Source organism: Telopea speciosissima, chromosome 2 (genome assembly GCF_018873765.1).
Source record: "Telopea speciosissima isolate NSW1024214 ecotype Mountain lineage chromosome 2, Tspe_v1, whole genome shotgun sequence".
Lineage (NCBI taxonomy): Eukaryota > Viridiplantae > Streptophyta > Magnoliopsida > Proteales > Proteaceae > Telopea > Telopea speciosissima.
This window is the reverse complement of record NC_057917.1, coordinates 13,168,939-13,182,944: the sequence shown is the minus strand read 5'-3', so window position 1 is coordinate 13,182,944 and position 14,006 is coordinate 13,168,939. Positions and strand designations below refer to the sequence as shown.

At 37.4% G+C, this 14,006-nt stretch overlaps 1 protein-coding gene across 1 annotated transcript; it reads left to right on the top strand.

Annotated features, from left to right (window-relative positions):
- Positions 1-5,832: 5,832 nt before the first annotated feature.
- LOC122651890 (ACT domain-containing protein ACR10-like) lies at positions 5,833-10,289 on the top strand. The gene is made up of 6 exons (XM_043845449.1): positions 5,833-6,171; positions 6,256-6,474; positions 6,800-6,905; positions 7,866-8,202; positions 9,733-10,014; positions 10,127-10,289. The coding sequence occupies exons 1-6, from the start codon at positions 6,018-6,020 to the stop codon at positions 10,262-10,264; spliced, it is 1,236 nt and encodes a 411-aa protein (XP_043701384.1). The 5' UTR covers positions 5,833-6,017; the 3' UTR covers positions 10,265-10,289.
- Positions 10,290-14,006: the final 3,717 nt, after the last annotated feature.

Sequence of the window (14,006 nt, the reverse complement as noted above, 5' to 3'; positions counted from 1 at the left end):
ACGTCAAAGTTTCATATTCAAGTTTCAATTAAATTATTGTCATTTATGTTGATGCAAGTATATATAGTTTGAAGGTCTATCTATCCACCAAGTTAGAATACATTTGGTACACACCACATGATAGATATTTGGATCGTTTTGAGAGTTTTTGAAAAAATATTCATTCACCCAATAGGAAAAGAATCGAGTTTCCTTCCATCCACAATAAATATGGTCTCATTCACCGCAGGGCGGGAGAAGGTGGGAAAAGGCATTGGGAGGATATTTTGAAACATATATACTAAAGTCTAAAACCCTAGGATGGTGGGTGAACCGTTCTCTATGGGTCGAAGGAAACTTAGTCTAATATGGCCAAAATTTTCTTTCACCTACGGGGAAGAGTGAATCTCTTCAACCATGCTGATTTGATGCTCTTATTGGTTTCTAGGAATAGTAAATGCCAATATGCTATAAACTCATAATTAACTCTCATCCCCTATTACTAAAATGTCACATCCCATGTATTAAGATATTCTCTCTTCATCGTGGGTGAAGGAAAACTTGATCCAAAAATTTTATATTTTGATAATTCAGAACTAAAGAAAAACTATAGTGGTCTAAAAAAAATGGAAATTAATTATTGGAGCCCAAACTTTCCATGGGCTAGCCAGCCCTAAGGCTCTTTTAAAGTGTTGAAAAAGAGTGAAGATATACTTCTATTCTTGCATAAGCCTGACTGAGGCAAGGAGCAAAACAAAAATCCTAGTCTGAATGCATTCACTTATTTTATGAGTGCCTTGAATCAGCAAATTAAGAGTAAACTAAGTTCCAATTCTTTACATTGTGTTGGTCACTGGGATCCGCTACTGATGGGCTCATAGGTAATCATTCTATGACTCCAATTTATGTGGATTTGGGAGAGGGAGAGATATAGTTGTACTTTCCAAACTTTGATTGGGTAACTTCGATTTAGAAACAATGGAAAAGGAGATTGTTGTTGCTAGAGTCTGAACTTCCACGTATGGGGGAAATCTTGTTAAGAAAACAACGCCCAGGAGTAGCGATTTGTAGAAGAAAACGAAAAATAAAGAAGACACACAATGCACAACACCAAAGATTTACATGGTTCACCCCCAAAATGGGAAGCTACGTTTACGGCTGAGCAAAAGAACAGATTTCACTATCTTTGAATGTTGCAAAACCTCTCATACAACCCTCCCAGAGAAAAGAACATTATATAGAGAAGCCCTACCCCAGAAAGTACAGAATTGCCTCTAGAGCCCAAAAATGACCAACTAGTCAGGGTCGGTCCAAAACATAACATATGTCTCAAAATATATCGATTCGAAGGTCTCGACAAGCTCTATACAATCCACCACCTCTGGCAATGACATATCCGTTTTTCAGGCCATCTGAGATCGTTTCAAGGCCGAAATGGCCCTCCGAAGATTCTCAACCACTCTCTATACAGAAATCAGGCTTCATCAATAACAGACTTGCACACCCCAAACTAAGAGTTAAGCAAGAGAGAGCGGGTCAGAGCGGGCTCTTAGGTGGACTCTCCAATATTAAAATCAGTAATCCGACTTTATGTTACGTGTCAATCATCCATAAATGGACCATTTTTATGCATACTAGAGATTATCCAACTTGAGAGAGATTTCTTCCTTACTGGGCCACAACTATGTACCATTATGGCTTCCAAACCCTGGCTAACAGCGACAAAGTGACAACAGTTTTCTTCCTTTCTACGTCGGCTTTGGTAGGTTCGGTCTGGCTAAGGATCAGCTACTAGTTGTGACTTGTGAGTCTTGTGACTTCTGCACATCAGGAAGAACAGGTGCGAAGTGAAGAGAAGGAATTGAATGAGATGGTAATGTTTGGCTGGGAATGTTAGAAATTGCCCAAAATGGTCGGATTTAGCCACGACAGCACAATTGCGGAGGAAAGGTACGTCACAGATTCTATATTGTCGTCGCATTCAATCACTAAAAAGGCTTCATAATGCAGGGCAGATGGCCCACAAGGCAATTATAAAGTAGCAACTTTAGGACAAAACCTATATATATATATTTGCCACTTCTCATGTGGTCTCCCTCTCAAATCATTCACCCCCCACTTGAAATTGTATAACACCGATCACGTCTTTATCATCTCTCTTTAAATGGTAAATTTTTCCATCACCTGTGTAGTATAGTAGGGTTGAATCACCATTTAAAATCATTTATGTTCTTTTTACTAGACGAAGTCGATAATATTTCTATCTCTTGTATGATATCCTCCTTTCAATACCATCTGAAAACATCTATAAAGATATTCTTCCTTGACTGTGATAGGAAGCAGGGGATGTGTTGATGTAGATGAAATAAGACATTGGATCAGTAAAAGGTGTCAATTGATCGGGTCTAGTTTTAAAGTCCTGCACTGTTACTCTAACCGTTAAGTTAATCGGGGTCATTACTTGTTCATAATGGAGCTCAGGTTAATCAGGCTATAATATGGTTATAATTAGGTTATTTAGGTTAATTAGGCTATAAATTGTTGATTAATAGTCGAATAATGGTGTCGACTGGTCTCAGCCGGGCTACAACAAAGCACTGAAAATAACCAGTCCATAATTAGGTTAGCCTGGCATAGGACCATTTACTTACCGGTCGGTCTAATGTCGGCCTTTAATAGATCGCACCTATCGGTGTAGGTCAGCATTTGACACCCCCAAGATCAATCTCCATTGCTTCCAATCGGATCGAAAATCGATTGAAATCGGTCCAAAATGGACCAAAACCCTAGAAATCAGAATCAGGAAGAAGCAAAGTTTTTTGTCAAAATCTATGATTCTTTTAGAGCTTTTGATTCAAAAAAAAGATTGCAAGAAACGGCTGGAATCGGGGATAAGGTCAAATAACTATTGCTTTAGATGGATATTAAAATTAGCCCATGGGCCAACGCAGTAAGCAGAAAAAGACAAAAAACAATTGGTGGGATTTCATTGTCACCTTCCTATTGATGATTGGTGCAGGATTTAAAGGTTTAAGAAATATCCCAACTACTTGGATTCCCATCGGACGGTGTTTGAGGTTCTTGAAATGGGTCCCACCATTCGTACTTAATGGTTGGGGTTTTATAACATTCGAGGAAGATTCGAATCTGAAACTGTTCAGACTTGGATCACGAGGGTTTGTGGGGGATCGATTAGGTAAGAACTGAAATAATAAATAAAAAAAAAAGGAAGAGCAGCAAGTGACTGTAGAAAGAAAGCGAAATGGGAACTTTTATTGTAGAAGGCAAAGCGTTTAAGTGGGCACGTGACAAACTATCAAGAAAATTCGACACGTGCCGGCGCCTAAATTCAAGGAAGTGGATGATGATGGATGATGGATGATAAATGAAATCATCATAGTCAATCATACTATGATAGTGGATGATGATGATGGTGGGATCATATCATCATTGTTAATCAGAATATCTAAATAGCTTCTATTTACATACAGTCACCACACTGAGTCACACTCGGAATCGTCCCATTCAACTCAAGCCCTATCCCTTTCAGGGTTATTGGAATCGGTATTTTCAAATATCTTGAGAGGGGCCAGTGTGCCCTTGTTTTTTAGGTCATTGAAACATCTTTTAGAGACTTCCAAAGATAGTAATTATGATCATTGAACTGTCTTAGTACCTTTGAAGACATATTGTTTTGCCTATTTTTGATTCTCAATCTAACAATCTTTGCTAGGTTGGCCCTATTGTTTGGTAATGAAAAGATTGATTGTCCACAACAGGGCCGAATCCACCGCCAATAAAAACCTCAGGAGGAGCCAACCAAGAAGTACCAATACTTATTTACGGAGACATAGTGCCATGGCTTATCACATACATGTGATAGGGGAAGGGTGTCTCAAATTCGACAACACAAGTCTCAGGCAGTCACTACCAAGAGTGGCGGCAACCACCAACCCACGGTTGACATCCCTTATTATACGATCTATATGAGTTGAAATTTCTCACTGGATTGCATTTAGTTATAGAATCTAGGACGGTCCACCTAATTGTGGCATGTGGAAGAATGATATGACAACATCGGTTACAGAATATCCAGAGAATTATCCATGTTTCCCACATGCCAAATTTCATATTCAAATTCAATCATATACCTTTCCATGTATTTATGTTATTTTCCTTTGACCTAAGAAAATGATCATTAGTTACATGTCAAATTCAAACTCAGAATCAACTATACATTGTCTCATATACGTCCATGTATCTTATTGGTAGTCTCTGAACCCGATTGGTGCTCTTAAAAATTTTAATATTTTATTTTATCACTTGACAAATTCTATTATAATTAAGTTAAAATTTGACTTATTAACAAAAAACCTTCGGTTTGCGGTTTGCTTGTCCACAAGATTTAGTTTTATCCAATCATCATATGTAAGATTATCTTATGCTTGAATCTTAAGATACTCTCTAAACTTGCTTAACCACATTAAGCTTTGCCCTTGATATTTATAGGAATATCTTATCAATCATTATTGCACTTTGCCGTTGAAATTTGTATGATTTGTAAAATATTGAACTTAAATAATGCTATATCATTAATAATATAAATCCTAGTTGCAGATCTAATATTTAAATATTAGGAATAAATAATTCAAATTAATTGCAAAGGAGGGGACAAAAAAAAAAAAAAGGGCCACTTGATTTCTTATAGTAAGTGTAAGTTATCCTTTGGGTTGTCTGTGAAATAGATGGGGGTGTCTAAAAAAAACAAAAAAATTAGATGGGAGTGGAAATGAACACGTGCGAAATGAGAATACCTATCATTTTTTATTTTTTTTTGGTAAAAATATACCTATCATTTCCAAGGAATAGTGAAAAGAGATATGTTTGGAAGAAAAGGGTTAGAATAAACATAGAAATTAATAATACCTATCATTTCCAAGGAATAGGGAAAGAGATATGCTTGGAAGAGATGTGGTATGAACATAGAAATTAATAAAATTCCTATCTAGATCATTATCAAAATTTGCAAAGAAGTTGTGAAAAAAGTTAAGGGAGAATGTTCTCTCTGCCCAGCTCAGCTTGTGCAGGGAGTAGGGTGGTCATTGCGCCCACCCCAATGTGCCTGGCATAGGCTACGCTGCTGCATAGAGAACAACGCCCCAAAAGTTCTCTCATAGATTATCTGCATGTAGAGGATTTCCCCATAGGGTGTTTTTTGGGTAAAATTTCTCCGCTTTGTTTGTTGAAGCATAAAATTTTACTTGGAAAAGTAAAAAAAATTAGATGTAAAATTTTAAATGTTGAGAAGTGTTCCAATGTTTGTTGTTTTTTTATGGAAACATACCTTAGAAAATTTTTAAATTTAATGCCGAAACAAATAGAGTTGGTAGTGTTTTTGTTTTTGTTTTTGTTTTTTCTTTTTTTGGTAAAATTTCTCCATAGTGTATGTAGGTGGTATAAGATACCGATCTAACAATTTAGGACTGAGTTTACCTCCACCCGATTCCATTTACCGAGGGGTGGGAGAGGGCGGGAATGGGTATCGGCCTATCGGGAGAGTATTTCGGAGCATACTAAAACCCTAGGATGGGTTGGTCTTGCAATTCTAAACGAGTCGACTCAGTGAGTTTCCCTACAGAGTTTCTCCCGAGTTCTCGTCATTACTGCATCTATTAATTAAAACGTAGGTGTCATCAAACGTATATTTGATACGGTCTCACTGTCTATAGTGTGTGTGTGCGTGTGAGAGGGAGAGAGGGAGAGAGGGAGAGAGAGAGAGAGAGGAACCAAGAGAATCTGTGAAGGAGAGAAGGGAAACCCAATATCTAGAAGTCAGGTGGTAAAGATCATCTGGTGGGTTAGAGAAGGAAGAAAATACATACGTTTTGCTTACTTAATCCGTCTTTTTCTGCTTCTTACATTGTTTCATGGTTCAGTGAAGAAGAACAAAGCAAGAAAAGTTGAGCAGGAATAGAAGAAAGAGCAAGAAAAGAGGAAAATTGTGATTTTCTTTCTGGAACATTTGGAGAGGAAGAAGGATGGGAATTCCTTACGACGACCTGGTTCTCATTACACCACCAGAAAAGGAAGGAGATCCCAGTGTCATCACTGTGAACTGCCCAGACAAGACTGGCTTGGGTTGTGACCTCTGCCGTTTATTGCTTTTCTTTGGGTTGAATATCGTAAAAGGAGGTAAGAGGAATGAGTATATTTCTTTTCTGGGCATTTTCCTTTTGGTTTTCTGATGTTAATTTTTCATTTGATTTCCTGGTGTAGATGTTACAACGGATGGGAAATGGTGCTACATCGTCTTCTGGGTTGTCGGAAAACCCACCACAAGGTGGGATTTGTTGAAAAGGAGACTGGTTGGGGCGTGCCCTTCTTGTAATTCTGCTTCGGCAATTTATTATTACAGATCGGAGTTGCAGCAGCAGAAGCCTCCAGATGTTTTCCTGTTGAAGTTCTGTTGCTTTGATCGAAGAGGTCTCTTGCACGGTAAGTATCCTCTCCTCTGTCCCTCTTTTTCCTGCCTTCCTTTTTTTGGGGTTAATTTCATCCATTTTTCCTGGTTTTATTGTTGGATTGGGCTGTAGAACTGGAGTTGTGATTATTTGTTGAGGGTTGGAAGTTTGATTTCTTGGCGAATTGTGTTGTTCAATTTCTTGTACTGGTTTTTCTAAAATTTGCTTTGGATGTTAGCAAGAAATCTCTTGGATTTGGGTATTTAGATTATTATTCTTTCCTACTCCCTGTATTTTGATATTCTTTTTTTTTTCAAAATTTTTTTATTATATTTTTTTTGGGGGGTGTAATTTGGTAGATGTCACCGAAGTCCTCTGCGAGCTTGAGCTCATAATCAGGAAAGTCAAGGTGTCGACCACCCCAGATGGAAGAGTAATGGATCTTTTCTTCATCACAGACACCAGGTGCTTCATTCCTTACAATTTTCCCCCACTTAGAAGAAAAGTTTCATCTGTTCTATTTTATTCCTTCTTTTGTTTTCTTGAATGAATGTTGTTAGTAAAATTTATTTTACGTATTAGGTGATTACTTTGGGACAATGGAAGGCAGTGAAAAATCGGATCTGCAATTAAAATGTTTATGGTATTGGAAAGAATTCTGATGCATTTAGAGACATCTTGTTTTTAACAGAAAAATCATGTCCACCACCAACTAGTTTACATGGCGAATAATTTGGAATCAATCAATGGACTGGATTCTGTGAAAAATCTGGGAGTAATTTTACAAAATATTTAACTGACACATTGTTTGGATTATGCAATTGCTGAAATTTTTTAGCTGTGGCGAATTTAGAAGGCACCCCAGGGTCAATCTGCAGAGTGCAGGAATGCACAATTAAATCAATTCAAGCATGCTACCTTGGGCATTTTCTCCCATTTGCATTAGCTGCAACCCTCTTGCCATGTATGCTGTCCTGCCTCCCATTATAGGTGCTTCTCTTGTCCAGTCAGCACCAAACTGAGTCCCATACCTATCCTGCACCTGCAACTTATCCTTCTGCATGTTGCAGATTAGTTTTTTCTCACATCAGTTGCATATTTCTGTGCAAAAAAAGGATTGGGTTATTTCAGTAAAGATATTCAATTAACGCCAATCCATCACATCCTAGAAGATTTATGCTGAACTTTTGCTCTTAAGTTTCTTTAGCAATTTTCTGGAGTACTTACTGTTTGTCTCACTTATGTTTGACAACCAAGCAGCATTTAAAATTTACCACATCAAAGTTTTCATACAATTTTTCTACCATATTTATACTATTCTTCGTAGAATTAAACATTGCTTGGGTTTTTTTATAACCTATTTCATTAATGTGGGCAGTAACATGTTTTCGCTTTTATGGAATTTGCTAACTTTTCTTCAATCAGGGAACTTCTGCATACAAAGAAGAGGAAGGAGGATACTCATGATCGATTGAGAGGTGTTTTGGGAGATGCAATGATCAGTTGTGAGATAGAATTGGCTGGTCCTGAAATTGCCACATGTTCACATGGTTCTTCGTTTCTCCCTGTTGCAGCCATGGAAGAGATGTTCAGGTTAGAGCTTACCGAAGAATTTCAAAGTGGGTTTGCAATTGCCAACAATGTTTCTGTTATGATGGACAATACCCTCAGCCCTTCTCACACACTCATGCAAATCAATTGCCAAGATCACAAAGGTCTCCTCTACGACATTATGAGAACTTCGAAGGATTATAATATACAGGTAAGAATATTGAAATATGATATGTGAATTACAGTTCTTTTATGAGTTTGTTAAATCAAGCATTTGTATTGCTGCTCTGTGGATTATGTTTTCATTGCAGGTAATAAAACTGATTTCTTGTTTTGTAGGATTTTATCTAGACCATTTAAAAAAATTATAATATACTGAACATAAGTCAGAAGTAATGTGAACGGTACGAAGTTTCATGCATCATCTTCCATCTGCTACCCTTGTGATGTGCATTGGTTTGAACCCCAGTTTACAAATTTGTGTATTACATGTTTATGTTCATATCTTTATATCCATGTTTGCAGTGCTTTAAAATTGACAAGTTGGGAAAAAAGCAAAATAATATGGCCAAGAAAATTGGGAAACATAGGTGCACACAATTCCTATAAAATTTCCCAAATTTTGTTCTAATCTTGGATTGTTGAACTGAATAACACTTGAATAATACCATAACGAATTTTGTTGGTTTAATTGCTAACCATGTTCATGCCATTCAGTTGCTTTGCCCTCCATGAAGAACACCAAGACCAAAGCTAATGACTGATGAGTTGGAGAATCAGTTTTCCTGTATTTGTCATTTTCTGATTGTGTCCACATGTTTTTTTTTAATGAGAATTGTGTCAATATGTGTTGGATCTTACATACAATCAACATCAGTAGACACTTCATGTAACATCAGTGGACATAATACAGAAGTTGCAGTCAATAAGGTAGGGATCATCAAAACACCAAACCACCGAATCTAAGACAGTTTTCAGTGCTGATTATCCAGTTACAGAGTTATGTTTGTTCTTGAAGTAGAAAGCTTTCCATCTGTTTCTAAATATCTTTCTTCCATAAATAGCAGGTCAGCTAGAAAGAGATCCCGAAATGTGGCCGGCCTCTGACCCCAAAGCTTTAGTACTGCCCACCTAGTCGCCAATCTCATCTTTTATCTGCCTTTCCGTATTCCAGTAATGTCAATGGACAGAGAGGAATCCATACCGGTCTTTAATGTTGAAACGGTTTTTCTTTATCTATGGGTGATGAATTTCGATGTATTGGGTCTATTTGTATTATTAGAAGCTTTAATTTTCGTGCTTATCCTAATTGTAGGTTCACTTTATGCATGGCAAAAGGGGGACTTCATGTATTATTTGTGACCTTATAAAGGCAAAAAATAAAAAAAGGAAGTGTGTGAGAGAGAGGACCGAGGGGGAAAAACAAGAAGAATCAGAGAGAGAGCGTAATTATGGTCAATCTTGAATCTCCCAGGTGAAAATTTTAATTATATACATAATTGATGCCATTGTATCAGACCTGTATCGATGTTGAACTTTGACACCATGTTGTCATACTTTGTACATTAGGTCCCAACTATTCCAATCGGTTTTAGAACTTAGGTCTTGCAGTGTGTTTCTTTTTTTTTTGTTTTTTTGGTGATATATAAGCCTTTCTTTTGTTTAACAATGTTTATTTGGGGTCAAGTTCTGATGCTTTTATTCTTTAATCGTCATTATAAGTCTTTATGTTGTTTTCCAGACTTCTTATGGTCGTTTCTCCCTGAATGAAAGAGGACAATGTGAGGTGGATTTGTTCATGCAATCGGATGGAAAGAAGATAGCCGATCCAAGCAAGCAGAATGCATTGAGGTCTTGCCTTTTGATGGAGCTGTTTCGTCCTCTAAGAGTAGCTGTGGTTAGCCGAGGTCCTGATACAGAACTTCTGGTTGCAAACCCTGTAGAGTTATGTGGCAAGGGTCGGCCCCTTGTCTTTCATGACATCACCCTTGCACTCAAGATGCTCAATACATGCATCTTCTCGGTACTTTCTGAGCCGATGTGTTGTGTTATTCCATGCAATTGATGGATTTACTTCTACTGATAATGACCTTCCAATATTAATCTAAAACAAATTGTGCTGATCGTTTTTCCAGGCTGAGATTGGGAGGCATGTGATTGGTGATCGGGAGTGGGAAGTTTATAGAATCCTTCTTGATGAAGGGGACGGGCCTTCAGTGCCAAGGAAGAAGATCGAGGAGGAAGTCACAAAGATGTTGATGGGTTGGAAGTGAAAGATACCTTTTCCTGCCCCTTTTTGAGCCCTGGTTTATCCTAAATGTAAACCTTGAGATTACATATATATGTTGTGATTGGGAAGTAGCTTTATAATCTGTCTTATGGTACTAACTTACCTGTGTACAGAAGAGATATGATGATAGAAATTAGATGGAAGAGTATTATTAGCTCCAATGGCATTGTATATGAAATGAAATAATTCTAAGATTTCTATCCAAGATGTTTTTATATTTGTGATTTGTCTTTCATAGTGATCATTCCATTGTTAGCTTCTTTCCTCTTCTCTTTCCCATAAAATATTAAGCAAATATAGAGAGACTAGTACAACCAAATGAGTTAGGTGCTTAACCGCTTTCCCAGCCCATAATCTATCTTGGATCAATCTGTTGGCTAAGCTTGTTGTAAATAGAATCATGTTTTATTTGTGGGTTCCAGACCCTTTTCTAGCTAGCTGATCACTCTGAATTCACCTGAATTGCGCAGTTCCCCACTGAAACTGTTTTTTTTTTTTTTTTTCCTTCACATGGGAAAGGCTATTATTCTCACCCTAGCTACTAAAACAAAAATCAAATGGATATTAAACTTTCTAAAACTGGAAATAAAGGGAAGAAACACAAATCTAATTCCTTTTCTAATTTATTATCTCGTACTGTAGATGCATGATGATGTATACATTTCTTCAAAGACTTAAAGGGTGATGAAAGAGTAGAAATATACAGAGGTAACAGAGCCTCAGCACTACCTCAGTTCTGGGCTGGGCCCTAGTTATGCTAAGCCTGAACTGACTGGGTTTGTGTTTGTCATTTCACAGCCCAAGATCGATGTCTAAATAATGAAAGGTCAGTTGATATTATATAATATTATATATATTTTATTTGGGGGGGGGGGGGGGTGGTTTAAAACTTGATAGTGTATTAAGATAGGTTAAAATTGAAGCAAAAAAAAAAACTAAGCATGGGTTAGATCAAGGGAAAATTACATGATTAGTCACTTTTGGGTTTTCATTTAAAAAACTTTCCACTGTATGTTTGAGTTAACAAAAATAGACAAAAACAAGTTAAGGTTTACAAAACTGGACAAAATAGTGTCTCTCCCTCCGTCACTTACTATTTTAGACATTTTTACCCCTTCCATTGCCTTCTCGCCCAGGCATCCTAGGTAATCACAGGGAAGGGAAGGGAATGGAAGGGAGGGGCGGGTTTGGGTAGCAGAGAATGACGGTGGCGGGGACAGGGGTGGGTTGCAGGGAACGGAGGATGCTTGGGAGAGCAGACAATGGCAGGGGTAAAAATGTCTAAAAAAGTAATTTTGGGAGGGAGAGACACTATTTTGTCTAGTTTTGTAAACCTTAACTTGTTTTTGTCTATTTTTGTTAACTCAAACATAGAGTGGACAGTTTTATAAATAAAAACCCAAAAGTAACTAATCATGTAATTTTCCCTTAGATCAATCCATGGTTGAATCAGATATAACCAAATTAGATTCCAAATAGAGCGCCAAGCTTTGATGCAAAGGAAACCTTGTGGGAAGCTTAATTTTGATTCATAAATGTAAATCATGGGCAAATATAATATTTTAACCAAGCCAAAATGTACAAAACTCGTGGCCTAGACTCAAAGTTGTGGAAATAGGGCTAAGAGCCTAAGAGTGGGGATACATTGAAGGCCCATGCTTTGGGGGGCCCTATATATTTATATATTTTTTTGGATAGGTGGAAAAATTAAAATTTTTTTTTTTTTGGGGGGGGGGGGGGGCTATATTACAAGCTGGTAAAGTATAATTGTTTAATTGTTTAATTGTTGAGTGATGCTATTGGCATTGATAATCCAATTAAAATTTGTCCTTCATTTTCATAAGCAAGCTCTAATTAATTATTGGGAGAGGTTTCTCTGCCTGGCAGCAAGGTCATTGTGCCAGCACAGGGGCCAATTACGGTACGTATAGGAGCATAAACAGGGATAGAATTTTTTGCTTTAATGGGGAAATGGTGGTCATTTTGCCTCCCTTTGTGTTTAGGTGTAGACAACATGTCTTTTTTTGTTTTAATTATTTAGGAAGATAGTAGAACAAAACAATGGCTTAGATGATGACAATGATGATGATTTTTAATTAATTCTAAATTTAATTTTACAATAACAGATTTTATTATGTGTTGATGTCACTAACTTCATTTTAATTCGAATATCACTTTCTAAGTATTGGTGAGTTTGATATTTATATTTTTTCCCTGCTAAGTATTGGTGAGTGATTGATACATCAAGGTTTGTTTGCATGGACATATTTAATTTTATTTATTGTTGCTTTTGGAGCATGTTCATCTTCCTTCCTTTTTCTTTTTGTTAATAAATAAGACAAAGTACGTATGTCGTCATCCGCCATGCTTATTTGACGTGGTGATTGGACTCCTGGATTAATGAGTATTATCATTAATTATCATCCCCTATTGTCGAAGGTTAGAAATACTTTTCTTGATCAAAGTAGATAGTTAGATCATCTGGATATAGAGAGGTTCTCTCTTCATCATGGAAAATTTGGACAAAGTGATAAGGTCAAAAGAATGCTATTAAGCTGTTTGGTGCCTGCACCTAGACATAGGAGAACGGTAAAATGACTGCCCTACCCCTCCCCCCCCCCCCCCCCAAATGAAATGAAAAATCTCATCCCAATTAGATGCCCTCACATGGGCTCTCACTGGCTCCGTGTTGGTGCAGGGGCCATGCAGTTTGGCAACAATACCCCGCTCCCAAAAAATTAAGAACTTATCCATGATATTAAAGAAATTAATTCATTTATGGAGAAAGTTTTCCTTCACTATAAGATTCATCAAATCATCTTAAGCTTCACAAACCCTACAAGGTTTTAATATATTTCCCAAAATACCTGACTGATACTCTTTCGCATGAATCTGAAGCCCTATGAATCAATTCGCGGATATGGATCCTCTCCAACTACTTGGACGTTCAACTCTTCTCCAACCACCCATCCAACGACTAGGATGACTTGAACACATATCCCAACACCTGTCAACATGTGAATATACATTTGAAATCCTCCCCGCCATTGGATAGGACATAGGTGGTTAGAGAAGATCTTTTTCCCATTCAACATGGCTGATGGAAAATTTAGAAGTAATTTTGAGGAACATACTAAAATCCACTTACATCTTGTTACGTTCTTTATCCATCAATCGTTCTCCAACTTCTTAAATGCAATTTGGATAAAAATACCTGGATTTTGGCCTCATAAAGCCAAGTAGGGCTACAAAAATCTAGTCCAGCCCAATTTTATCCAATGTTATCCTGACCCACTCCATTCCACAATCTACACTGGCAGGTAATAAAGATGGCCTTATAACAAAAATAAAACTGGGATTCTTCTGAAATTACATAAACATGAACCGTCTCTTTCTTCCTGAACCCTGACTGGATTGAGACTTTTGCAGAGTTCCACAGAAAATAAAAGAGAATTACGATATGACCTTACTAACTGAGGTAAAAAGCCACTACCTAACCCCTCTCAGCTTTGGCAGAGCTGAGGTAGTGAAGGTGTCAGAAGAAAAATATAAGGAGGGTGAGGAAGGGAACAGTTTTCCAGAATTCGAAACACTGTCTATTGTACGGTTTTTTATGATTCCGTGGGGCCACAACGACATACCATCCTACTCCCTCGCCCGCTCATTTAACTTCAATTTTAAAGCTCTGACACTTCAGCTGCTCGTCTGCTCCCCTTGATGGATTC

What these genes read in the sequence shown, in the direction of transcription:
- LOC122651890 (XM_043845449.1), top strand. Translation starts at nt 6,018, where the DNA reads ATGGGAATTCCTTACGACGACCTGGTTCTCATTACACCACCAGAAAAG. An exon ending in GTTGAATATCGTAAAAGGAG is followed by an intron (nt 6,172 to 6,255) that starts GTAAGAGGAATG and finishes TTCCTGGTGTAG; the next exon opens with ATGTTACAACGGATGGGAAA. An exon ending in TCAATACATGCATCTTCTCG is followed by an intron (nt 10,015 to 10,126) that starts GTACTTTCTGAG and finishes TCGTTTTTCCAG; the next exon opens with GCTGAGATTGGGAGGCATGT.